The 25,905-nt window shown below is 39.8% G+C and overlaps 1 protein-coding gene across 12 annotated transcripts in view; it reads left to right on the forward strand.

Moving 5' to 3' along the window:
* Window positions 1-25,389, forward strand: part of USP40 (ubiquitin specific peptidase 40) — a 64,839-nt gene extending 39,450 nt beyond the window's left edge. For all 12 annotated transcript variants that reach the window (XM_071811347.1, XM_071811346.1, XM_071811348.1 and 9 more), the window contains 26 exons: window positions 524-667; window positions 1,592-1,720; window positions 2,236-2,337; window positions 2,676-2,783; window positions 4,466-4,787; window positions 5,293-5,374; window positions 6,134-6,305; window positions 7,117-7,201; window positions 8,258-8,328; window positions 9,496-9,815; window positions 10,758-10,884; window positions 11,493-11,550; window positions 12,220-12,273; window positions 13,068-13,156; window positions 13,814-13,900; window positions 14,713-14,749; window positions 15,707-15,771; window positions 16,361-16,435; window positions 18,189-18,318; window positions 19,171-19,265; window positions 20,378-20,496; window positions 20,874-20,939; window positions 21,180-21,390; window positions 21,529-21,624; window positions 22,373-22,467; window positions 22,782-25,389. In XM_071811347.1, coding sequence (XP_071667448.1) covers window positions 524-667; window positions 1,592-1,720; window positions 2,236-2,337; window positions 2,676-2,783; window positions 4,466-4,787; window positions 5,293-5,374; window positions 6,134-6,305; window positions 7,117-7,201; window positions 8,258-8,328; window positions 9,496-9,815; window positions 10,758-10,884; window positions 11,493-11,550; window positions 12,220-12,273; window positions 13,068-13,156; window positions 13,814-13,900; window positions 14,713-14,749; window positions 15,707-15,771; window positions 16,361-16,435; window positions 18,189-18,318; window positions 19,171-19,265; window positions 20,378-20,496; window positions 20,874-20,939; window positions 21,180-21,390; window positions 21,529-21,624; window positions 22,373-22,467; window positions 22,782-22,890 — 3,048 coding nt within the window. In that variant the 3' untranslated portion in view covers window positions 22,891-25,389. The remainder of the gene's footprint in view (window positions 1-523; window positions 668-1,591; window positions 1,721-2,235; window positions 2,338-2,675; window positions 2,784-4,465; window positions 4,788-5,292; window positions 5,375-6,133; window positions 6,306-7,116; window positions 7,202-8,257; window positions 8,329-9,495; window positions 9,816-10,757; window positions 10,885-11,492; window positions 11,551-12,219; window positions 12,274-13,067; window positions 13,157-13,813; window positions 13,901-14,712; window positions 14,750-15,706; window positions 15,772-16,360; window positions 16,436-18,188; window positions 18,319-19,170; window positions 19,266-20,377; window positions 20,497-20,873; window positions 20,940-21,179; window positions 21,391-21,528; window positions 21,625-22,372; window positions 22,468-22,781) is intronic.
* Window positions 25,390-25,905: the final 516 nt, after the last annotated feature.

Raw genomic sequence — 25,905 nt, forward strand, 5'->3', positions numbered from 1 at the left:
TTACTAAAATGGATTCTGTTGGCTTTGCTGCGTGGAAGGTCCTCTCTTGTATCAGTGAGGGTGACTTTAGCCCTTGCTTGGTTGTTCTGTGCAAGGGGCCAAGAGCAAAGGTATAGGGAAGATGCTGTATAGTCTGACTTCATAGGCAAGCACAAACCCAGAGGTCTGAAACAGTTCGAGAAAATCCTCTCATGAGGAACACGTGGGTTATGGAAATGTAATTACTGACTGGAGTTTCAGCAATGTCTTGCATTGTTTTCTGTAGCAGGATAAAGTATGGGACTGGTGATCACCATTCAGGGAAGGTATAGGGCTTGACAGCGTGGAAAGATCTTCATTGCTTTTAGGATGTCTAGTTGGTAGGGAAGTTGAAAATTAGGGAAGACATCTTAAAAATGAAAACACTGGTCATGTCTGCCTGTTGGAACGAAGTCTTGTTGGAAAATAAAGAGTTGACCATAGCAAGGTAGAAATACTGCTGTTATAACTGCGTGCTTACAATTTTTTAAAAATCATTTTACAGTCTGCTAAACTACGCAAGTTGCCGCCTTTTCTCACCGTTTCTCTCCTGAGATTTAACTTTGACTTTGAGAAGTGTGAAAGATATAAGGAAACAAGCTGCTATACATTCCCTATCCAGATAAATCTGAGGCCTTTTTGCGAGCAGGTTTGTATTATCATATTTGTTAAAGTTTCTACATGCTCATCAGAGAACCAAAATCTCAAGGACAAGTTATCTTTTATTTTGCATTTTGTCAGGGCAAGGTATTTGAGAAAATTTGTGGGGTTCTCCTGTGTCCCTAATTCCAAATGTATAGAATTCCAGTTTGTTTCCAAAAGACCACTTTCTAACTGACTGGGAAAGGGTATAATAGTTGCCTAAAATTTAATCTGACTTTTCCTTGAAAGGAAGATTATCACCTGGAAATGGAAGTTTATTTTTGTATTGTCATTGTCTGATAACATAATGTATAGATTTAGCTATATATGTTTCATGTGCCTGAATTTATTTAATTTTTCTTAGGAATCCATCTTTGCATTCATATGTGTGTATTTTGATTATAAACGGAGTGATACCGGTGCTTGATGACAATTTTTGATTGTTAAATAAATAAAGAATATACTTAATAGAGGCAGTGTTACCGAAAAAGACATTTTTCTTGCTGAAGTATTGTAATGCAAGCTTGGAAATTTCTCAGTGTTTGCATTTGAGGAAGCCTTTTTTTTTTCCAGTTTGTTTGTGGACATAAATGTTTTCCATGTTTTTTCTCTAGTCTTTTAAACAAAATAAGTCTGGTTATGAATGAACACCTGGAGCTGTTCTTCTGTTTGCATCAATATTTCATTATTTTAAATTTCCAATATTGTTCAGAATCATGCTTAACAGGTTGCTTAATAAGCCTGTGCTTTGGTCTGTGGTTTGTGTCACTCCATACTTTTGCTCCTCGGCACTCAAAACCCATTTCAATTTTCATACATGCGAATGCAGACTGAGAAATACCTGAGGTTACACTGCTGGTATAAATCTGTCCTTGTGTGAAAGACTTACTGATATATGTTATTGTTATTATTGTTGTTTTTCTTTTTTAAGACTGAAATGGATGATTCAGAGTACATGTATGAGCTCTTCTCTGTTATTATACATAAAGGTGGCTGCTATGGAGGACACTATCATGTTTATATCAGAGATGTGGATGAATTAGGAAACTGGCAATTACAAGTAAGTCCTGAAGGTTTTTCTTACTTGCTTGATATGTCTCGTTTTTCAGAAAAGTATTATGAGCTAGTGGATGAAATCTACATCCAAACTAATTAATATTTCAGTGAGGTGTTTGGTCTCTTACTTCATTGAGAAGGCTAGTGTTCAACAGTATATGATCTCTATCAAGATTTTTTTAGCAAATTTTAGCTTTCTGATCTGCTGAACTATCTCATGTTACCGGGCTCACTTTTACCTTCCCAAATGAATTAATACTATTGCTCAAGACTAGCACAGTGATTTTAGTGGATGTCTCTGTCTGGCTGTTTGTAAATAACACAAATGCCTTTTTTATTAAAAATTGCTAGTGGATATTCTGTATAACAATAAACACCTGTAGCAGATGGGAGAGGCAGCTTATCAGAACTTCCATCACACTTCTAAATTGCGCATGCTTATGTTAGTACAGACTGTAATTGAAACCCACTACCTGTGTGTGAAATGGTATTTGTGAGTCTCTTATTTTTCTTATCCAGGAAGAAGAGGATAGGCTGATTGAAGATAAAGCTTTAAGAGATACTGAAAATGCCAAAGAAATGGAAAATCCATTGGCAGTCTTAAAAGGGATTTTATCAGAGGTATGGTATGTAAAGAGTTTATTGCTTTGATTTTTTGATATTGGAGAACCTAGAAGAAGGGGCTGGTGTGTGCAAGAGCGGGCAGGTTTAAGTGTACATAACGCTTCTGAACTTACTGTGAAACAGGCAAAACTTGTAAGCTGACTTTAATAGTGGCTCTTCGTACAGAAAAGGGCCGTTTTTGAGTATTTAAGTTGCTTACCAAAGCCATTGCAAAGGGTGATATTACATTGGCTTGTTTACAAACAGGGATGTTTAAGCACTTCAGAGTTGGCTTCTTTGTGCTGCTCCCTTGACTTCTGTACCCTTTGTTATCTTGGTTTTTAATTTCTCTGTAGGAAGAATCAAAACAAATTCCCGTGGATCAATTAGGGCAGAAATTACTGGAGAAGAAAGGGGTGTCCTGGAATAAGAAATATCGAAAACAATATGGAGCATTACGAAAGGTAATGTATGTGTATGTAAGTTTTGTTTTTTACTGTTGCGATAACTTCACATTTATACTCCTGTTGAATAGTCAGTAAGATAGAGCACATGTAAGAGAGGTTTGTGAGATAAATTAGTACATGTGGGAGCATGAACAAGATTTTCCAGGAACTGTCTGCCTGAAAGCTTGTATCTTTTTTTCCATCTGTATGGTTGGCCTATAGAAAAAAAAAAAAATGAACCTTAGCTACTGAACCTTATGTCTGTGGATGAAGCTGCAACAACACTCATACCACTTAAAAAGAGAAGCACTTACGAGAATTAAAGGAGAAATACAGTACCTCTTCACAGTCATAACATAAATGAGGTTTTGAAAATACATGTCACTTTTTGGTTGAATAGCGCATGTCCATAAAATCAATACTTGCAGTAAAGTCTAGTTTGTCCAGTTTGTTACTGTATTTTCTAATACTTTAAGGAAAAGATTTTAGCATTTGTGTTATGTGGAAAATTCATGTTTGACTGTGTTTTTAATAGAACTAACAATGCTGTTTTCACAATAATTATTTAAATGTAGTTGTGAAATCTTTATGTGAGTCTTTGGCAGAGGTAGATGCTTTTCTGACTTTGACAGGGAAGTGATAGAAACAAGTTGTGATCAACCCAGTATTAACCATTTCTAAGTTTGAGTGCTATTGTGGATATTACCCAACCTGACTTTTCGCAAGTGCTGGATTTATACTAAAACCGCATTGATCAGTGCAGCATGTGCCTTATTTCAATAACTGTTTTGTTTTAGAAGTATCAAATGAGTTTTGGATTGCGATTAAAACTGAAATTCAGATTTTAAGCATTTGTTCTTGTTCGTGTCTGTTTCTTTTCTCGAGGGATTGGGATGTTTTTTGTAGTTTTGAGGGGGCTAGGATTTGAGTGTGGTTGTTGTCCACTTCTGCCCCACATCCCTCAAGAGCCATGGTTTTGTTTTGTGTAATTTGGACATCAAGCTTGTTTGAAGTATCTGCTTGCTGCTAAAATGAAAGTAGAGAACAGAGCGGATAAGCTGGGGCAAACTGAGTAGATTTGAAGTTCTTGAGATACCACAATGGGCGGCATTAATTTGGATAAGATACAGCTCATCAGACCAGAATTGAACTCAAGATCCTGGTCTAGTGAACACAAATGGGAGCAGTTGTGCAGAGACTAGAGAGTGAGAAATACCATTGTTAGAGAGCTAAACTAGTTGGGATGTTACTCTGTGTGTCTGATAAAGCAGAAACTACTCTTTTATTGTCTGTAGAGCATCATGCCCTGTGTTACCTTCCCAGGGATGGAGAGTATGCACTTGTGACAAGTGTTTTAAAAGGACTCCAGTGTCTCAAGCAATCTTTGGAATTCAGAAGTTAATCTGATCTAGTTCTTAGTGATTCATGGATGTTGAAAACAATTCTTTTGCAATTTCTTGCATGATAGTTTGAAACAAAGCTAGCAACAGCATAGAAAAGATCAGGCAGATCAGTGGTGATAGGAAAATTACATTTTTTCTGTCTAAACTGGGGAAATAAATGAGGAAACATCATAAAACCAAGTTTGAAGGAATGGGGTTTGTGTAATAATTTGAGGATGAATCAGGGGAAGTAGCTCATGCAGGCTGCTATACTTTAAACTGGGTATCATCTTAATCTTGTCCTTCCTTTCCTTTTAGTTTTTGCAAAACCATCCTCAGATATTCCAGTTCAGTCCTGTTGAAAATAAGGTTGGTCTGAAGGAAAAACACAAGCTCCTGTTTAAGTCAGATTCTCAAGGACAGGATCTCCAAAACCACCCTCAGAAGAATGATGTCCAGTGGAATTCAGAAAAAAAACGTACAGGGCCAAGGGACAGTTCTGCTGGTGGCCATTGGTTTGATCTGAATGATTCAAAAGTCCAGCCGATCAAGGAGAAGGATATTGAGAAACAATTTCAGGGTAAAGAGAGTGCCTACATGCTGTTTTATCGAAAATCTCAGTTGAAAAGACCACCTGAAGGTACACTAAGCTTATCTTGGTGTTCTGGGGGCTTCGTTTTTTGGCAGTTTGTTTTATGGCTGTTGGACCTTTCCTTCCTTTCCAAGAGCTGAAAGTACATTTTCTTTCTATGTTAATTTGAAAAAAGGGTTAACTAAGATACATGGAGGATACCTCGAAGGAAGTAGTGACCAGTTAATTGACTGTAGCTAACACTAACTTTTTTCTAGTATGCTTCACAAATACTGGCAGAACTTCTGCTGAAAAAAAATACACGTTTTTGCTAACAACATTCATCTATCAGTTTCTCTTAGGGCAAGATTGATGGGAAGAAGTAAAAGCACTTGTTTGGTTTTTTTGGCATCATCTTGCAGTTTAATTTTCTCTATTACAAAAGGATGCAACATTATTGCTCTGACCTTTCAATGATTACCATACTGTAATGTCTCATCTTGATCGTTTTTCTTGTTTGTCGAAATATATTTGAAGCAGCTGAGACCAAACTAGCCTATGTTATTTGTTGCAGCACGAGGAAATCCAAGGTACCAAATTCCTGAACACCTTCTGAATGAAATGAATGCTGCTAATACCGAACTGCAAAAAAAGAGGTATATTGATGTAACTGTACCTATCTCTTAAACAGCATTCTGAATCTGCATATCTCCAAAGTGATATGAAATGAAAGAAACTCATTGAGCTGAGCCAGATACTAAAATGATTCAGTGCCATAGGGTTTAATGGAGGAGTACAACTTGTATGCCCACGTTCTGCCTTCACTGGTTCCCTGCCTCCCTGTTAGTGGTGTAACTGGGCATTCTACAGAATTTCAAGGGCAACTTACAGTTTAAAATTGTACCTTTTTTTTCCTGTGAAAATCAGTGTAATTCTGGAAGGAGAAAGGAATACTTATGTTTTCAGAGGGAGTTCTCCACTGGGAGAAGCAGGAACGACTTGCTTTACAGTAAAACAGCGGATAAGTGGTATCCTTTGTCAGAAATGTGAAGGAGAGAGCTAGTGGTGTTCAGGTTGGTCAAAACTACTTCTGCTGAGGAACACACAGTACTGATAATACTCCTGAATAAGGGTTAAACTATCAACATTTAGACACACACAGGAAACCCAAGTGTTGTGTGATATTTCTGTACTGTGCAGATTTCACTCCTGTGTGTATTTGCTGCTACGTTTAGCATCATCTCTAGTCGTCTTTAAACACCTCTGCATACCCCTTGGTGGAGGAGAGAATGTGACAGTGAGTTTAGTTGTGAGGATATGATATCCAGGACAACTGCACAGAAGCACCTCTGAGATAAACTAGTTGCTTGTCAATATTAAATTCACCTGTTTATTGTTGTGTTATTCTTTCAAAGAGCGGAATGTGACTCAGCAAACAACGGCATTGATTTACACCTCCATTTGAGCTCATATTATAAGTTTCATAATGGGGCTTTGCATCCTTCCCTTACTTGGAAAGAGTGTGTTGTGGATTTGACTATTGATAGAAGAAAAACACTAGGAGACCTTCGACAGTCAGTATTCCAGGTATTTGCTATATTCGATTAATTCAAACAGTTTCTGCTTGAGCTACAACAATATTTACCTATGTATTTATATTGCAATTTTTACCTCAATGAGACATTTTCAACAGTAAATGTTATTTTAGGAAGCTGCAAGCTATATGGGTTTACATAGAAGGAAACATTGGTTTGAGAGCTGGTTTTGCAGTATCAAAGAAGCCATTAAATTGATGAAACTTAAATTATGCAGACTTTAAAAAGCTCTTATATGCTAATAATTTGTATTTGGGCAGAATGCATGTGGCGATGGATTGACACTTTGCAAACTATTCTTAATATTTCAGTTAGTGACAGATTTGTCTTTGTATTTTTAAGGAGCTAGCTGGCCTTTGAAGGAACTAATCAGGGTAGTTTAACAAAAAAGAAAATTAGTTAAAAGAGATGTTTAGCTTAGCTATTGAATATGGTATCTTTGCATTTGTTCTCTACTATGTTAAAGGAATATGACAATATGTAAAACGGTTTTCATAGATATCCAAATCAAAGCTAATTTAATATCAGGAAACACTGTTTGCTTTTCCTATACCTCACAGCCTTTGGTTAGTGTCCAGATGAAACATTATTTTTGGACTACTCTGAAAGGCCAAGTCCTAGGTGCTTTTCTGTGTTACTGGCCTTCTTAAGTAAATAGTTGTGACTTGTAAAGTGTCAAAGTGAGCTTAGTAGCCAGGTTTTAACAGCTTTCAGCAAAGTTGTAATTTTGAGTGGTGTGAGTTATTGATTGCTCATGTTTTTATATATATATATTTTTTTTTTAATTTATTATTCCTGATTAGATGTTGGAATCTTGGGAAGGAGACATGATTCTCAGTATTGCCAAGCCTTTACCAGCAGGACTGCATCTTTACCAGATGCTTGACAGTAAGACTACTACATACAAGGCTTCCATTGTATTTATATTTTGTATTTACTGCAGGCATTGAGGACTTAATATGTAAAACATCTTGAAGGCGTGTATTACTGAACAGTCTTAAAACTCAAACGCATGTGCAAGCCCACTGCTGTGATTTAGGACACTCTTGTTAGAGAAGTGAAGGGGTTTCAGACCTTTGTATGTAATCTTTGTTGGAAAGTATAGTAAGGCTGCAGATCTTATGCAAGTTAAATGTATTTGGTGACAAAAATATTTGTCTGTATTTTAACCTTAATTTGCTTCTTAATGTTTGCTTTCATAGTATTTACTTAGTAGGCAGAAGAGAGGAGCCAGGTGTGACATCTAAGAAAAATGTAGGTTAGACTAAGCTCATTTAGGACTTTTGTAGAGCAAAATGCTTACCCAAAGAGTAGTTGAACAATTTATTAAGAGTATTGTGAGTTCTGTCTCCAGCTTTGCATTGTTATGCAATTTTAGGTGTTAGTCTTCAAAAATTCAGCCATTTAAAAATGTTATAGTCTTTGTGGTCTGTTTCAGAAAATTAGGGTTTTACCAGAGCATAGCCCAACTTTCTGTGATGTTGACATCAAAATACACATGTCCTCATAGCTGCTTTAAATATTCCTCCCCATTAGTATTTCAAAGAATGGGCTTGGAATGTACAGTATGTAACTTGTTTCTTGAATCCAACCTTTTTATTTTCAATCTATTTATTCACTGTTAAATCTCATGTAGATATTCCTGACAAGGCAGCTTGACCAGTCAAGTGTTACCTTGGCCCCCAGTTTGCAAGGGAAATAGAACTGGAACCTCCATGCTGCAGCTCTCTGTACTCAGCCAGAGTAGGGGTGTGCACCCACCTGTGCTGCTCTTCCCACAGGAATGAAGCATAGCTTATTCTCTCTAGATGCTGATCCCACAGAAGCGTTTGTCGTGATCCACTTGAGTCAGAGTAGCATGTGCCAGCATGTTTCAGTTTACCAGCTGACCCTGCTTGCCTGTTTTGAGCAGGGGCAGTAACTTGGTGATTTGTTCCTTTTTAGGAGATGAGCTGACGCTGGACAGCATTGGGCTGGCTGATGGAGCAGATGTCTTTGTGTGGAATGGGAAAGAGGTAAAAGAACCGAATACCCTCTCTCCTTGCCAGCTCTGAAGGGATAAGATGCAATCTCCAGACCCAGTTCTGGAGATGTTGATTTGTTCTGCAGATGTGCTACTGCCATACCAACGTTGGCTTTGGGGACGCCACTTCAGCCGCATCTAGGATACTTGTTTTTACAGCTTGTCAGTGTACCTTGTGTGATGTACAATGTTCTGCTTGATAAAATTATAAACAGAATTACACTATGCAGAGTGCAATAGTATCAGATTGATAGATACCTGTGGATACCCAATGCCAGTTACAGCAAAGTGTATTCTGAAAACAACCGGTGCCTCTTGGAAGGAGATTGGGTGATAGTAATGCGATAACGAAAACTTATGTCCTGTAGGGAATCATTTCACATATGAAGTTAGACCTGTCAATGACTACTTTTGTGTATGGCCTCCCTGGAATACTGTGCTCCTTTTCTAGTGTCCCATCTTCCTTTTAATGTAATATTAAGGCTTCTGCATAACTTTCAAATGCATGCTTCAGTGGTTATATAACATAGCATTTTATCCCATCTCTGTAATGAAATACAGTATTAGTTTTAAAAGACTTTTTAAATTGTAAAACTATACATTTTTCTTTCTGATTTATCAACAAAATCAAAACAAATAACAAAACCAAAAGAAAACCTCTAGCGACAGAGTCCTTCTTGTCTTGGTTGTATTTCTGGTATGGTCTTCACTACTTCAACTTCCTGTGTGATTATTTTCAGCAAGAACCTATATTCTTTGCCTAGGTTGAATATATAGAAAGGCCAGACTTTAAAAATCTGACTCTCTTGATCTGCCTCAGTCACACTTTTGGGTGGTTCTTTAATGTCCTGAGGGACTAAATTCCTCTGTTCTTAATGTGATGGAAACCAAGCGTCCACTGGTTTCCCTGCTACTTTTACCAATATATTTACTGTATATGCAGCCTTGGAACAGACCTTAGCGTTATGTTTTTTCTTCCCAATGCCTTTGTGTTATTCTGGTTGCTTGTTCAGTAGGCATTTGGTCAAAGGTAGTTTATTCCTAATGAGGAGAGAGGGTCCATCTTTTTGTCCCAATGATTTTATGATTGTCATTTATTGCTGTCCAGTTTTTTCTGTATTTGATCACCCCCGCATAAATCTTGCATTCCTTACCTCAGGTTGGTGGTACGAAGGTGATGACAGGCCCTGATCATGAACCCGTGGTCATAAACGTTCTTCGTTTAGTGGAGTATAATGAAGGAGGGAAGGGTCAGCATTTCACAGAATCACAGCACGTCTTTTCATGCAGCACAAAACTGGGTGACCTGCGCAGAGCCTTGGCACCCTCAGGAGGAATCATGCTAAAGAATGGCTCGGGACCAGATAAAGAAGCGAAGAACTGGGAAGTTTTCCTTGAAGAAGATATGAAGGAAACAGTCAAAAGTGTTGGTCTGACGGATGGATGCTCAGTACTAATCTTAGACAGCCATGACCAGAGGTAACCAAGTTGATCCCAAGTATAATTAAACACCAGAGCAATTTTGGCAAAATCTGTTCAGTTAAAATTAGACCAGCTATATGTATATATGTATTTTTAACTAATTTTCACTTTGAGCTTTTTAGTTCAAGATGATGTAATCTTAAATTTTGAGGATCAGCTGCTTATCAACTGTTCGATTTTCTTTGCTCTTGAAGTGCAGATGCAGCCACATCCTTTGACTTACACTTGCAGAGGGAAAAACCTAGCAAGAACAACTTGTGCCCAATGTGCTGGCACAGTCTTTGGCATAACCTGAATTTCTGAGGCTTGAGTCGTGTGGTTCTCCGAGGGAGTTGGTGGGATAAGAAAACAGAGCAGTATCAGAAGAGTAAGCAGCTCAGCTGAATCTCCCAGTTGAATCTGAAGTTGCCAGGGGCGAATTTCTGGTCTCATTTACTTTCCCAGTGTATAGCCCTGAGGTTACGTTTCTCTTTTCAGAGACATGTATATGTGCTTGTTACGTAAATTCTGATTTCCTAGTTGTAACAACACTGACAAATTGAGATTAAATCAAGCAGTGAGAGTGTTCTTCACCAAGGACTGTTACTGTATATATGTACTGTAGCAAGGAGAGAGAGAAAAATCTCAAGTTTTAGTTATAACTAGGTATATTTTTACCATATTTTTTTTCAGAAGCCTTAAATTCGGCCTCAGGAAGTAACTTAGACTCTGAAGTACCTTTAGGAGCTCCAGTCCCATTGAAAACCAGTTACCAAAACATAGCCCAGAGGTGCCTGGATGCTGCCTGAGGCCTCTGACTCTTATTCTGCGATGTGCCATCTCTATTAATGACCTAGGCATTATTTTGATGTATTTCAGAGCTTTGGTGTTTAGCAATCTAGCCCAGACAATGTGTAACTTTCCTCTCTTTAACGAATTTTGCACTACTCGTTTTTACAGCTTCGTGAACGTGTCAAGCGGCAATTTGACAGCTTTTACGTATGACATCAGCTGGCTCCAAGTTAAAAACTTCTGCAGAGAGGATGGCGAAGAGAAGCACGTTAAAATTACTGCCACTGTTGAAACAGTAAGGATGTGGTTCTTCAGGGGTGTAACACAGGCTGTTTCCCTGAAAAGCTTGACCAGTGCACGTGTGCCAATGAATGAGGAGTGAATTTAGCCTCAGGGATGAAGTTTTTCTGTGATGAGAATAGCGTGCAACTTGGAGTTACCCTTACTGGGATACTTTGTGTGCTGTGCAATAAGACTATAATGCTGGTAACTTAAACCAGCTGTTTTTCCCAAGGGGTGGACCTCTCTGTTACATTTTCTGCCTTTCGATTCTTTTCCTGTTACAGAAAATATGAAGTGCTATGTAGTTTTGCTCACAAAATTACTGTTTGTGCAAAATTAGTCTTTTGATAAATCCATAAATTAAATGACACTTTATTTTCTTTGGAATACTGTTTTTAGGGAAAATTTCCACAAATGTGTTATGATATCAATGAATTTATTTATTATATCTATTTGGTATGATAATGTGAAATGTTTTCTCACCTGAATGTAGTGTTAACAGGTATAAGAACATAACTAGGATGCATTTCAGGTGAAGGCTGCCTTTTGTGGCCTGGCATTTGGACAGCAGGTGTGTTACTGGCATTCTGTATTAAAGATATTAATATTACTTTCCTTCAGGTGATGTCAGATATCAAAAAGAAAGCAATACAGGAGCTTCAGCTAGAGGAGGAACTAGGCAAGTGTTCAACAGCTTTACTTTTAGATCTGGTAATGTTAGAATTTACTGGCTGGCTTTCTGCTTTTGGCATCAGACTATTCAAAACAACAAATCCACTGCTGTTAGGTGGGTTTTTTTGAAATAAAGAGGGTGCAGAGGACTTCAAATTCATCTAATTATGAATAAAATTATTATTTTTCCTAACTTAAAGTTGGTGTAAGTCTTAATTAAAATGTATTTTCTGAAACTCTTATTTTTCAGAAGCTGTTTTAGTAGAAATTATCAAGTCATCTTCCTAAAGTACTACACTCAGAATAGAAGTAGGGTTTTTTGTAACCTTATTTCTTTCTTTAAGACACTCCAATTTTCTTTCTTGAAAGTTTTTGCTGATGCCTTTACCTTTGGAAGCACTTGGTCAGTTTTGTAGTATTTTCCTGATTGTGGATAACAGCTGGTTTCAAAGAGAAAGTAAACTTTTGCTAAAAGGATAAAAACAGAGACTGTTCATGAAGTCTCTAGGCACCTCTCTCCAATTGTACTTTTGCTGTAATACCTCCAGAGCAAGGCCGCTATGATAAACCTGTTGTTGCCATTAATCTTAAATACGTTATCTGTCTAAACTTCTGAGCCAAATTTCTCCTCATATGAATTACTTAATACATCTCTTTCCTGCCCTTTTTGTTACAGCAAATGACAGCTGTCTTAGACCTGTTAGCGGAAATGGGAAACTTCTGTCTCCAGGTAAATTTATTTAATCAACATTCAGTAAGATGTTCAATTGGGAGAATTTCAGCTTCCTTTGTCCTTCCGTGCGAGAAGTACACACTTATAACTCCACTAATTTTCAGGCTTAACTGAAGCAACTGTGTGGGTTTTGTTTGTTTTTTGTTTTCCACCAGTTTTACTGTTTATTAACAGTACCAATACAAAGCTAGAGGTTAAACTTAAATATTCAGCTTCTTTTTATTAGTTGCATCGCTAAATGACTAAAACCGATTAGCATACTTGCCACTGTTTATTGACCCCTGGCCATGTGCTTCAAGACTCAAAATTAACAAAGTTCTTTTTCCAATACTTATTTCATAAATTGAAAACTCTCTAAATGATCTGTGTTGAATCAAAGTGTAATAGTGGAGTAGTCAAGCAGTAGACAGGGAGCCCTGGGAGACTGGAAAATGTCCATCCCTGGAGGTGTTCAGAGCTTCAATGGAAAAAGCCCAGGGTGAACTGATCTGACATCAGGGCTGGTTCTGCTCTGAGCAGGGGTTTGGACCAGACAATCTACAAAGATCCATTCCAACCTAAATTCTTCTGTCACCTCATATACAAGGGGTGGTGGGGAGGAACTGTTATACAAATGTTTCTTTGCTCCAGTCATAGGATGCTGACAGATTTGATATCAGCGCTGTGGACATGAAGTTCTCTAAATGTCACTGGACATTTTTATCTTACTCTAAAGAGCAGCATAATAGAATAGATACTTCGAGGAAGCATCAGCTTATGATGTTCTCTGTATTTTTTTGTCCTCCCTGAAGTGCCTGAGGATTATACTGTCAAGGAAGCAGAACTGAAAATGGGAAGCTTGCTGGGGCTGTGTCATGGGAAAGCTCCAACATCCACTCAGGTATAGTACTGCTGTGACTGAAGAGAGTCTCGTGCTGCTTTTCTGCTTTGTTTGCATTTCCCAGTATTTCATGTAGTCCTCTTTTTATTCTTTTAGTGGTTGTAAATGGCATGGAAATAAATGCTCAGTGACACTGAGAATTATACATGTTGGCACGAAGGCTCACACCATTTATCTTGGTTGCAGAAGGCCAAGAACATATATATGATCAATTAATATAGCTCATTTGACTAGTGGTAAATCGTTTATCATTTGTCTGTGGTTGTTCAGCTTTGGTGCTCTGTGAGTATACTTTTGTAAAGAGCACAAAGTAAGAAAAGGGAGATATTGTTCTTGATATCTACAAGTTTTAAATACGGAAGAGGAAAAATAGTTGTATATTTCTAAAGGTCAGAATGCTAGCAGGTTTTTCTCTCTCATTTGCAGCAGGCTAAGTGTGTGTGCAGATAGTTAATGAACATCTGCTGATGGCCATAACTCAATTGCATGTACTCCTGTTTGTCCTCCTTAGATTATTTGCTTTAGCCTAAAGGAGTTTGTGGTGTTTGACTGATGACAGGTTTGTGTTAGCTGTTGTGTGTTTGCATTAGGGGGTGTTATTTCACAGTATTTCCATACTTAAATATGTATTCTGATAGCTTATACTTGCTTCTTTAGCTCTTCCTGTATTTTATTGTTGGGAGTGACCAAAATGCAGGCCCTGAGATGGAGATAGTTGTGGAAGAGACTGCGTCTGTCAAAGAGGTAAGTCTGTCTGCTTTTAAAAGCTTTTGTCGTGCCAGGGTCAGGTCTCCTGCTCCTGGAGAACTTTGCATTATACCCATGTGTCACTTCAGGTCATCAGGAGACACTGAGGCAAAGGAAGTGTTTCAGCTCCAACAGGCCAGCAGGGAAGAACGCCTTGATCTTTCCCCAAGTAGTAAAGAGACCTCCTTGCTTTTTCCCAAGGATGAACGCAGCCTGACTGCTTTGTGCGTGGTTCGCTGCTCTCACTACTTTTATACACAGCAGTGCTCAGAGTGATCTGCAGTCATGGCAGAGCCAGCCACAGTTCTGTTGTGTTCTAGTTCATCCCACTCTGAATGCGCAGAACTGGGGTTAAAAGAGTTGGGAATTGCTGTGGACAGAGCCAAGGAAGCAGTTCTGGGTACTGCCAGGCCAGGCTTCTGGACCAGAGTCCCAGCATCAACGAGTAGTGGCTGGAACCTCTTGAGTTTGCAGGCTTGAGTTCTAAAAGGTGCATCTTCAAACTCTGGGACAGAATTTGTTCAAGTAAAGTAGCAACCACACAGCACAATCTTTTGGTTTTCTAACAGTTTGTAAAAGCTGACTCACCTGAGGTAGTTAATTTTTTGCCTGAAAGCAACCTCATATTTAAAGGATTTAATATATAGCTGAAATATACCGTGTCTGTGTAATTATGTTGTTTTTAGGAATTCACCATGAATCAGTTGCTTAGTTCTTATGTTAGAATATTCTAGTGTGGATTTGCTGTAAACTTGCATTTTGCAACCTGTGTGTTGAGACAAGTCTCACTGTATGTTGTTTTTTTTCAGTGTCTAAATTTAATGTTGGAAAAAGCTGGATTATCAGGTTAGTTCTATTGTGCGATTATTTAATGATTTATAAAGGAATTTCCAGATCTCTAAGACAGCTCTTGCTGCCCTAAAACTTGAAAGTCATTAAGTTTATTACAATGATGTATGTGCTGTTGTAATGTGAGGAGGGGAAAGAATGATCAGCTTGCAGTCTTGCTGTGATAAAAACTGGCTGTACAGTTGCTCTCAAAAATCAGTTTAAAGCTTTGTATTTAATCAAAATATGGCAAACCCCACAGTTCCTAGGCTATTTGCCTGGGTGCATGTGCAGATGGAGGAATTTGGCTGCTTTGACATGATTTTCTATCAGAGTGGGAACCAGTGCATGAGATTGACTGTAAAAAATAATTTTTGTTTTCTTTGCAAAAACAAGCTATTCAAAATGAGATCATAGTTGCTCATCATTTGGGAATCTGAGTGATAGCAGTTTCTGTTACTAAGATTTTATGTGAGGATTAAGGAGGAGAAATAGGCAGCAGAAGCATGGCACATGAATTTCCTGGCTGAACAGCTCTTGCCATTGATGCTGACAGGGAGGAAGGAGGAGAAGAGACTTGGGGTGATGTTGTTCTCCGGCTTTCATTCTAAACATTCATTTAATACTGAATTTGTGTTACAGTGGAGTGGTGGCTGCAAAATCAGCCACGTGCCAAAAATCATAGAAGCTCACCTGAAAGACATTCTTGTCAGGATATACATGGACTGGCCCAAGTAAAAATTAAGTATTGTACCCTTGGTACATGTACAGCTGAGTTGAAGTAGTTCATAATGTATTGAAATAAACGTAACCTGGGGAAGGATGTGAAGGTGGTTCAATTTGTCAGAGTGATGTTAGGAAAACAAGAAACAAGCAAGAGAACTTCTTAATGCTTATTCAGGTTTTTTAAATGTGTTTTCAAAGCAGTGTTGTTGACTAATTAGTTTTCCATATGTATGTTTTTGTTTTTGTTAGGTGACAACTGGCATTTGAGAAGGATGGACTGGTGCTATGAAGCAGGGGAAGCATTAAGTCAGGAAGTAAGAAGATCCTATGTTTGACTTGAATCATGCTGTAGTCAACTGACCTCATTTTTCTGTAGAGATTTTTCTGTGGAGAGAGCTGCAGTAAAGCAAGTGTGTGGTGGTTTTGTGTGTGCTACATTAGTATACACATTGTTTTATTTTCACAGGGCCTTATGAAGTCAGTGTCGGGGTGACCATGGTTAAGATGTAAATCTTATGCACCTGCCTTATTTTCAGGGACTAGGATTCAGCTGTACCCACGTAGTTTTTTTTCTAAAGTCTGGGCTTCCTGTGCATTGAAGATAATTCTGCAAAGAAGCATGACGTGTCAGCTGTTGAGCTGCAGAGGAAATCCAGAGCTCAGCAGGATGCTCTGGAAGGGGCTACTGCATAGCAGACTCCTGTAGGTGCAGCACTGTATGCTGTTGCAAAGCTGTCTGCAGCTGCTGGGTATTAAATGGATGTTTCTGTGCCCTTTGATGGAAAAGCAAAACACGTTGGAATTTTGGCATGCATGCCTTAAATAACCACCACCATATATTTTAGGAAACAAAGCACCAGAAAGTGTAGCCTCACCAGTATGCTGTGCTTTCTCTTCCTACAGAATGCCACTCTGAAGGAACTTAATGTTTGCAGAGGAGATACATTGGTTGTAACGGAAGGAAAGCTTCCACCAAAGGTAAAAGAAGAGAGATGGCATTCTTTAGTTTCTTGACAGTGGCTGGAGATGTGAATATGATAGTAGTTTGTTTTGTTTCTTTGTTTGTTTTTTTTCTCTTGCTTATTTTAAAAATATTTCAGTTGAAAAAATCTGGTCTGTAATAATAATGCTTTTTGTAGTTTCAAAGATTTTATTTCAAACATTTAGAATATTCTTAGTCTATCTATATTCTTCTTTCAACTTGTGTAGTAAGAGGCTTGCCCGTTGTAGCATCTTTGCCTAGAAGTGCGTTCAGGTTAACAGATCTGGAGGAAATCAGTATTTCTGGCACACAAGGTTGTTGTGAGGGCACAACTCTTATGCTACTGCTTCTTCACAAAATCAGCCGTCTCTCTGCCCTCTTTTCTTGATCCATTGGTCTTCTTTTTGTGCTGCTGCGGAGAGTCGGGCTTCACCTTCCACCACCCTTTTCCTTAGACTGAAGGAACTACAGTTCAAGGCCGCGGGGACGTCCTTGGTGGCCTCTGAGGGAGGGCGCACGTCCCCTTGGCGCAGCAGCCACATGGAACCCCTGTCTTCTGCTCCCCTTTTCTTGGGCCTCAGAGTCGAGGAGATGGCACCCAGTCGGATGGGGTGGGGTAGAGGAGTGGGAGAGGAGGTCTCACGCTGCTCATGGTGATGGACAGGAGGATTGCTGACTGCCAGGCGGTGGAAGAGCTGGGGCTGCAGGGTGGCTGCCGTGGAGATTGGGCACCCAGCTAACGCCAGGCGTGGAGGCTGCACCAGCAGTAACACGCTCGCCAGGTGTGCTGGTGCCAACGTAGTGTCTTGAAGGGGAGCCCTGGCACGGTGTAGTGGTGCCAGGGGAGCCATGTTGGGGATGGATCCACTTCCATTGGCTCTTCTTGGTCTTGAGGTGGATCCACCTCCATTGGCTCCACATCATCAGCCGCATGAGCGTTGGCCATCACTCCCATGCGGCTGATGGTGCCTCCCCTCTGACACGGCCTCCTCTTCCTCCACGGTCCCTGCAGCCACATCTCTCTTCTCCGACTCAAATATGAGCAGCCATCCGCTTTGCTGCGGTGAGAACCCTTGGCACCAGCCATCGCTGCTGTGAGAGAACCTCAGAGCTTGGTGAGTTCTGGGCCAACTGTCCCTGTAGTGACAGGGCTCGGAACAGAATGCGCTGAGGTCGTTTGTGACTGCACTTGGGTGGTGATGTGGCTGAAGATGGCTGTTTTGGGAGTTGAGGGGCCTGTGACCTGAAATGTGCCCTAATGTGGGAGAAGGAAGAGGTGGAGGGGCTGAGGGGCCCCGTTCCTGGTGATGGCTCCCTGTGCCATTCTGCTGCCCCTTGGGCCCAGGGACTGCCCTTCCGCTTCCCTCTGAACTCATGTTTCCACTTCCATTGTGCTTTTGTGATTCTCATGCTGAAGCTTTTCTGCAGAGACACAGTGGTACAAGATTTTCAGTTTATCCAATAAATTTTTGAGTTCTTAACAAATATTGTTCATAAAGCATCTGATCTTTACCCCCTGTATGGATTACATAAAGCTCAGATTTTTGCCCTGCATAGGCCAAGTTTCATACAAGTGGCTGTATGAGAAAAAGTGAGAACTGATGATGTGGGATCATAGATGAATGCTTATGCTTTAACAAAAGCTCAGAGTTGAACAAGTCTTTTCCTTCTTCCTGAGATGAAGGTACAATTTTTCCTTGTATGCTTTGGAACACATAAGCTAACCAGTACTTTCTGTTAATTTTTCAGGGTTTCCTGAAAATACCCATCTGGTGGTTCAAGCCTTCAAGTCATATGAAACATGGAGAAACACTTGCACAAGAGCAAGTGAATGGGGTGACCTGCAAGATGGATGCTTTGCAGGTGTCTCCTGCAGGAGGTGAGCTTGGTCAGTTTTTGAAAGGAATCATATGACCACCTTGTCTGTGATTGCACTGACAGCCTTGAGTTAAAACTAAAATTTTAATCCAAAGCCTTAAGTTGTTTCTAAAACCTGTAAGTGACTGTCCAAGTTTCAGCAAGATTATCGTGAAAGGAGACACTTGGGATACAGATGCTGTTTTTCACAAGGCCATGAATGCTGTATGATTCTGCTCTGACGTTTCTTAGCTGTCTGTGGTCAAGGGTAAAATTAAATTTTGAAGCAAGAGCTCTTTACCTGTCAGGAGATAAAATGACTTCTCCATACCTGAGGGCTTTGGCAGTATTGTAAACCATCTACTCACTGAGCATACAGGTGACTGGCTTCAAATGCCAGTGTTGCTGACACTTCCTTCACTACTGAGTTGTGTTGCAGAGCAGGTCCCATCTCCTTTTAGAAGGTTTCTTTGCATTGTTCTCATTTTCTCTCAAACTTTTTCAGAGTTTTACTTTCTCCCCTGATGATTTCAGCAGCATAGGAAAGAGCAGATTTAACCTTCTTGCAACAGGGTCTGCATTTCAGAGTCATAACCAATAATTAAGGTTATTTACCAATGTGAATAACTGGTCTTAGTTTCAGAATTTGCAGTTGAGGATCAGTTTGAATTCTTGCTGTTTGGCAACTAACAGGATGTATTTTTACCAACTATATATTATGTTTCTTGAACTGCACTCCCCCAAAAAATTGAGGTCAGATCCCTTCTCTAAGTGAAATCTCACTTTGAGGTGACTGTTATCTCTTAGGATGATAAACAAAGTTGTGTTGACCCTTCTGTTTCTTTCTTCCTGCCTTCTCTCTCGCCATCTAAAGATTCACCAGAATCCATCCACACAGACACGGATCTTTGTTATGCTGGCAGTCTAGAGATAGCAGGAGAAGCTTCTTTGGAAGATCTGAAGATGCAGGTTAGATGTTCTCCTGTGTTGAAATGTACAGTGGCACTGTGATGAAGTGAGCTCTATTAACACCTATTTTTTATTTCCTTTTCCCTTGTCTCCAGTATGTTGTGATATGGCATTTGCTTATATGCCATGTTCAGTGGTAAGTACCAAGAGGCAGTTGAAGCATGTAGCTCAGAGACTTCCTTAGTATGTCCCCTGCAGTTGCCATTATACCTGTCATGTGTCCTGACCTGCAAAAGCCTTGTTGCACTTCATGGGGAACTTTGGCTTGCAGCCCTCTCTTTATTTCACAGTGTAAAAATCGTCCATGAGAAGCACACGCATACAAGCGCTTCCTAAAAAGCCACTTTCCATTTCCACATTGTTCCTGTATTAGTTTTCTGCGTTGTCTTTTTTTTTTTTTTTTTGTGAATAAAGAATTGCTTTTGATGCACAGAAGGTCACAATTGTCATTCAGGAAGGTACAGCTTAGTTTCTTTAGCTAGAAACTAAGGTGCCTTTCTGTGCTTTTTTTTAACCGTAAAAGTATGATTTTAATACACTGAAGAACCCCAAACCAAACAAACCAAAACCCCACCCAAAAGGAGAAAAAGACATACAATAGTCCTTTAATAAGGCTCATTATCGTTTAGCCAGTTGGTGGTTCTACTTAACTGCCTAGGAAAGGATATCTCATTGGATTCTGATCCATACCAACACTTACTCTTTTGGGTACAACATCAGTGTCAGTCTCTGTGAACAAGGAGAATTGTCTTAGCATGGAAAGAGTGTTGTGTCCTTGAGAAGGGCTTAAAGGAGTTTGCTCAGCACTTGTCTAGAGATTGGGGCAATGATTCTGCCAGCCTCATTCCCTCCCAGTTATACAAATTTAGGCTGAAAAAAAGAAATTCAGTACTTTTGGAACATAAGTTGAGAAATGTTGGGAGGGAGTGAAGTCCAGCGTGCTTTGAGGTTGAAAAACCAATATGTCAATCATGGTCACTACCTGTAAGTCACAAACACCTTGCCCTATTTGCGATTGCTTCAGTATGGCATTAAGAATTAATGAAGTGGTTTTCTTTTTATCCAAGGAGACTGGCTGCTGAAATTATTGAAGAAACATTTTTTTTTTCCAGGCTCTGACCTTACCACGCTGCCAGGAGCAGATTGTCCCACTGCCCTCATTTCTCAGAGCATGGACAGTGGACAGTAGGCGCCCAGGCAAGCTCTTACGGAACAACAGGCAGCAACTCAAGTAGGTTTCTTATTGAACGCTCAGGCAGCATTTGGAACAGGCTGAGTGTTGATGTGTTGTGGGACTGATTGGTGGGGAAATAATTAACTCAGTGAAATGCCAACAGAAAGCTCATTTCTGGTTACGTTAATGCCGAGCACATTTTTTTTTTAATGTGGGAGGCGGGGAGCTGTGAGCGTAAGCAGATTGTACTGTGCTTATTCAGCTGAGCTTTATTTTAGGTGTTTTTAAATGCAGTTTTTTCTTTTTGTCCAAGTTCTTAATTTTTGCTCCAATAGTCTCTTGTTTTGGTTTTCCAGATAAGAACAAATCTACTTGACTAGAACCGTGATTTTAAATATATGACTAGACGTGTATAATCTTTGTTTTGTTTCCAGCCACTATAAGCTGGGTGCCAGAGTGGAAATCTGCATCGAACCTTTGCAAAAAGAAGAGCATTTGGGGTAGGATCTCAAGATCCTTATTTCTTACAGCAATGCATTTGAGATGAGACTTAATTGAGCAGCTATTAACTTAAATACTATCTGTGAGGATTACAGATATCAGGATGCAACGAGACTTGAGCTGATGTTTTGTTTTCCACAAAGAAAAATAAGGGAGGGCAGGAGGGGGTGAAAACTGGGAATTCTGCTTTCTGAAAGCAGGACTCACAAGACGGATCTGTTTTCTCTTCCTGCTGACAGCCCCCGTGAGCTGCTGCTTCGAGTCCAGATGGGCATCCCAGGGGAGAGGGACTACTATGACTCCATGGATTTGGTGTGGGATATCTCCAAAGAATGCACGGCCTGGGCACTGAGGCAACGAGTGGCTTCTCACTATTGTCTCCCTGTAGATAAAATTGAAATAGCCAAATACTTCCCTGACAGATTTGAGTGGCTTCCAATATCGAGCTGGGTAAGATCTGGAATGACAGAATCCAAGTGTTGTTTGAGACAACTATGTGTTGGTTTGTACTGCAGTTCTTGAGCAAATGTATTTCAGGAGACTTTAGAAATCTGCCATGTACCAATCTTCTGCTTTGATTTTCTTCAGACACAGCAAATTTCCAAGAGGAAACGGAAGAAAAAACAGGAGAGTTTACAGTCAGCGCCTTATCACCTGAAAGATGGAGACGTCATTGGGGTGAAGGTAAACCAACCTGGCTTTAGTTGTTCTTTATGAAAGTACTGGTATGTGGATCTTAACAGTACATCGTGTGACGAGGAAATTTGTTGCTACTAGTGCTTTTTCTTCTCCTGTTCTTAACCAGCCTGGTGGAAGTTTCATGCTTTTCCCCTTGGATCTTGGTGCAGCCACTTTCTGCTCTGTGCTTGAACACTATCCAGAAGAATGTGAATCTTTTCTCTTGCCCTAATTTTATTGACTGTGGTGGGTTTTGTTTGTTCTTTTTTTTCCCAACTTGGAGTAAAATCCAGGAGTGGTGCCCTTTAAAAATCATATTCTAAATTTAAACCCATTACATTTTCCAAAGAATTATTGCAGATCTAGTCATGTTTTAAAGGAAGAATTATACAGCAGCATATCGAGCTCTGAAATAGCAATAAGACTTATTTAGGACACCTCTGGAAGAACATACATACTGCTTTAAAAGCCAGAGAGTAGGCAAAAAGTCCGATGTCCTTTTGTGAAACCTTAAATTATGGAGGGAAATCTCAAATATGACAAATTCACTGTTAAATGTAATAACTAGAAAGAGGAGTCTAATTTTTTTTTTTTTTTTTGCCTTATTGAGTCTTTTCCACTTAGTTAGCTTGAAGTTAATTGCTGTAAAACTAGTTAGAGGAAATGCTCTGAACATCAATTGTGTAAACTCAGCAACATATGGGAAATAGTTTGAGCTTATAATTTTCATCTGCCAAATCCTTTTTCACCGCAGAACCTTCTCCTTGATGACACTAAGGACTTCAGCACAGTGAGAGATGATGTTGGAAAAGAGAAACAAAGGCAGCTTGCATTAGAAAAAAAGAAAAGGTATTGAGTACTTACATGTATTTTTCTTTAAAATGTGTAAACTGGTCTTTGCTAATGTTTGGACTCACTTGATACCTGGATAATTCTTTGGGACAGGGCTAACTGAGTGCTCTCAGAGCACACAATTCCAGTAGTTCTGAAAGAAGCTCTCAGTTAATTCAAACTCCTGGCTTCAAGTGCCACATTCCTACACCAAACCTCTGTTTTTATTCTTGCAACATACCACAACATTCCTCCCTGCCTCTGGAGATGCACAACGTTGGTGCTGTGGCTCAGCACTACTACTAGGTATTTTTTTCTATTTTCTTTAACAGTCGGCAAGCTGAACGCTTACAGGACCGTGTTTTCTCTGAGGAGAAGCTGAATATGAAGCACCGTAAACCAGAAGTGGCTCTTTCTATCAATGTGGGCGTTTTCAGATAGCACCAGGAGATGCTTTGCTGAGCAGACCTTACTACCGATGTGCTGAATTGGAATGGAGTTACCTCAACTGGACCAGCAAGAGGGTCTTTCCCAAAGTGTCTTCAAGAATCACCAAGACAAACTGGATATAGGGTTCAGGATAACGCTGATTTTTCTTCTGGTCTCTCTTGGGGAAGTGCTTTAGCATCCCTTTGTTAGTGTGGTACTTATTCTCAGGCTAGGTGAATGCACTTGATCCACGAGAAAGCGGATTAATATATTGTGTAACCTTTTGGTGATTGTTTTGTAATCACCCTAAATACTTTTTTTTTTCTGATCAGATGCTGGTGTCTTACACCTTCACTACAGAGTTTGCTGGGTTTTTTAATGTAGTCATAATCATCTCTTTTTAGAATTATTTTTCCATTTCTGATCACTGAAGTTTCAAGCAATACCAGAATTTGCTTTTGTCTCTTCATATATGAACTTCAGTCTGTAGCAGCTGGAGTCAGATTCCAGGAGTGAAGGAAATGTGGAAATCTTTGGGCCAAGTGTGCTAAATAGGCTCTAAATGGGCAAGTTGAGAATTTGTCAAGCTCTAAAACCTGAAGACCTTTTGTGATACAGAACAACAGTGCAGTAGCTGTAAGGTTTCTAGGGTTATTTTGTTGTCCATCAGCTTCATTAACAACAAATGGGTGGAAAAATGGGCAGATCTGATGTTTGGCCTTCAATGTGTTTTATTGTACTTAGGAGAAGGCTTGCATTTATTTTCAGTACTCTTCTTCAGAGGACTTTCCCTCATTTCTTGTCTTTTGAATTGTTCTAATATTCTTTGTTACTCTTGAGCTCATGTTTCTCTTGGTCTCCCAAAGCTGATTTCCAGTCTCTGTAACAGACAGGGATCTGCACAACTGACAACTGGCTGAACTCAGTATCAGAGATTCTAGAGTATTGAGCAAAATGTGTACTGAATGCTCGGGAGATTGGATCTCCAGATTGATAACGTGTAAGTAGCCGATGAGAGACCACATTTTCCTAACCCTGAGGCTGGGAATCGGGGTTTACTTGAAGCTGATGTTTCAGCATCTTTGTCAAAACTTTTCTAACGGTTACAGTACTTAAACTGTACTTCGCCCGCTGCAAGTGTCTCTTTATAACTTAATATCCTGTCAGGTTCAGAATTTTCTTTGAGCACAGTTAGTACTGACAAATTAACCCAAACTCTTCATGGAGTTAGTTGTTTATAATCAAATTCTAAATGTGTTTTCAATGAGAAGGTGAAGGAAGATAACATGTGAGCATTTCTGGGCAGCAGTCAGGTGCTCGTGGCACCTCAAGAGTTTTGCCTTTCACAGCTGGGAACCCGTGCAAGTGCATCATGGTATCAAGTGAAGTCTGTTCTCAAACGCTGCAGGGCTGTGTTGAACTGCACAAATGTCTGCAATCCTGTTCCGAAATGAGCAAAGCAATTGCTCAACAGTAGTTTTTGAACATTGCCTTCAGTATCCTTAATGAAAGCTGAGATAATGAGAGGACAAAGACCAAGTTACTTTTGGGGTTTCGGTTAATTCATGTATGTGTAGAAGATTTTGTAGTAGCAGATGCCAGTACAGCAGACTGCTAAAACATTGGCTAATGTGAGAAGATCTCTTCATTTACCTTTTCTAGGCTAGCAATATTCTGGTATTTTAGAAAGTTTAAAGGCAAAAAACTGACACTCAGCTATCAAAAAAAAGGCAAAAGCACCTTGAAGCATATGATCAGTATTTATTTATTTGCATATCTTTAAAGTTTGGCAGGTGCTTCTGCACTTTCTTTGACTGATGGATTCAAGGGAGGGATATTTCAATCTCCTCACTGTTTTGGCTGTATGTAGGCTGTTCTTGAATCTTGAAATCCTAGTTTTACGGATCCATTTTCTGACTGACCTGGGGGCAGCCACTTGCTTTCCTCATCTTATTTTACGCCTTTGCCTTCTACCATGTCACAAGTGTTCTTGCAAGCCAGGGCTGATAGGAATGATCGCACGTGCTGGTCACTAAGGTAAGCAAGAAAGGTTTGTGTTTGCAGGTTGTTCCATTGCATTGCACTTACTTTGCTGTCACTTGAATCCTTCCAGTTCTGTGCTGGGCAGCTGTACGGAGCTCAGCCTTCCTTCCCACTTTTAATAACTCTCGTCTCTTCTTGAAAACACAAAGTTTGGAGAAATTGAAGTACAGATTCCAAGTGCTAATGTGTGGGTTTTAGTATGTGCCTTTGTTCAAGTGTAATGTAGCAGCACCTGCACTGAATCTTGGATTATTTCTAATGTGTATTTTTTTTTCTTGGAATTATTGTGGATCATTCCACAATGAGACAGTTCACTAAAAATGGGGGTGCGGAGAGGGAACACCTTTTTAAAATGGAGTCTTTGTGATTCCACAGTTTATGATGGTTATATTCCAAAGCCTGGAAAAGCTTTCAGCTTTATTTTTCAAGTGTTCTTCAGAAAATAAAAAAGTCATTTCTATATGTCTATTTGATTTGTCTGTGTATGTCTCAGTGGTACACTGGCTGGGAATGCCATGAATCATTTTCTAACATGTGATGGAGCACAATGCTCACGAAGCTTTCATTTCCAAGTCTGTTCCTAAGACAACATTCCGATCTCTGTGTGAGAAGCTTCCCCAGCCCGGATGGGGTTGCGCAAGGTTCATTTGGAGGACTGGGGTTTCCATGCAACTTAAAGTCACAGTATCACAGTATGTTTGGGATTGGAAGAGACGTCAAAAGATCATCTAGTCCAATCCCCCTGCTGGAGCAGGAACGCCCAGGTGAGGTCGCACAGGAATGTGTCCAGGCGGGCTTTGAATGTCTCCAGGGAAGGGGACTCCACAACCTCCCTGGGCAGCCTGTTCCAGTGCTCTGTCACCCTCACTGAGAAGAAGTTCTTTCTCAAATTTAAGTGGAACCTCTTGTGTTCCAGCTTGATCCCATTACCCCTTGTCCTGTCATTGTTTGCCACTGAGAAGAGCCTGGCTCCATCCTCGTGAC

This window comes from Patagioenas fasciata, chromosome 7 (assembly GCF_037038585.1).
Source record: "Patagioenas fasciata isolate bPatFas1 chromosome 7, bPatFas1.hap1, whole genome shotgun sequence".
NCBI lineage: Eukaryota > Metazoa > Chordata > Aves > Columbiformes > Columbidae > Patagioenas > Patagioenas fasciata.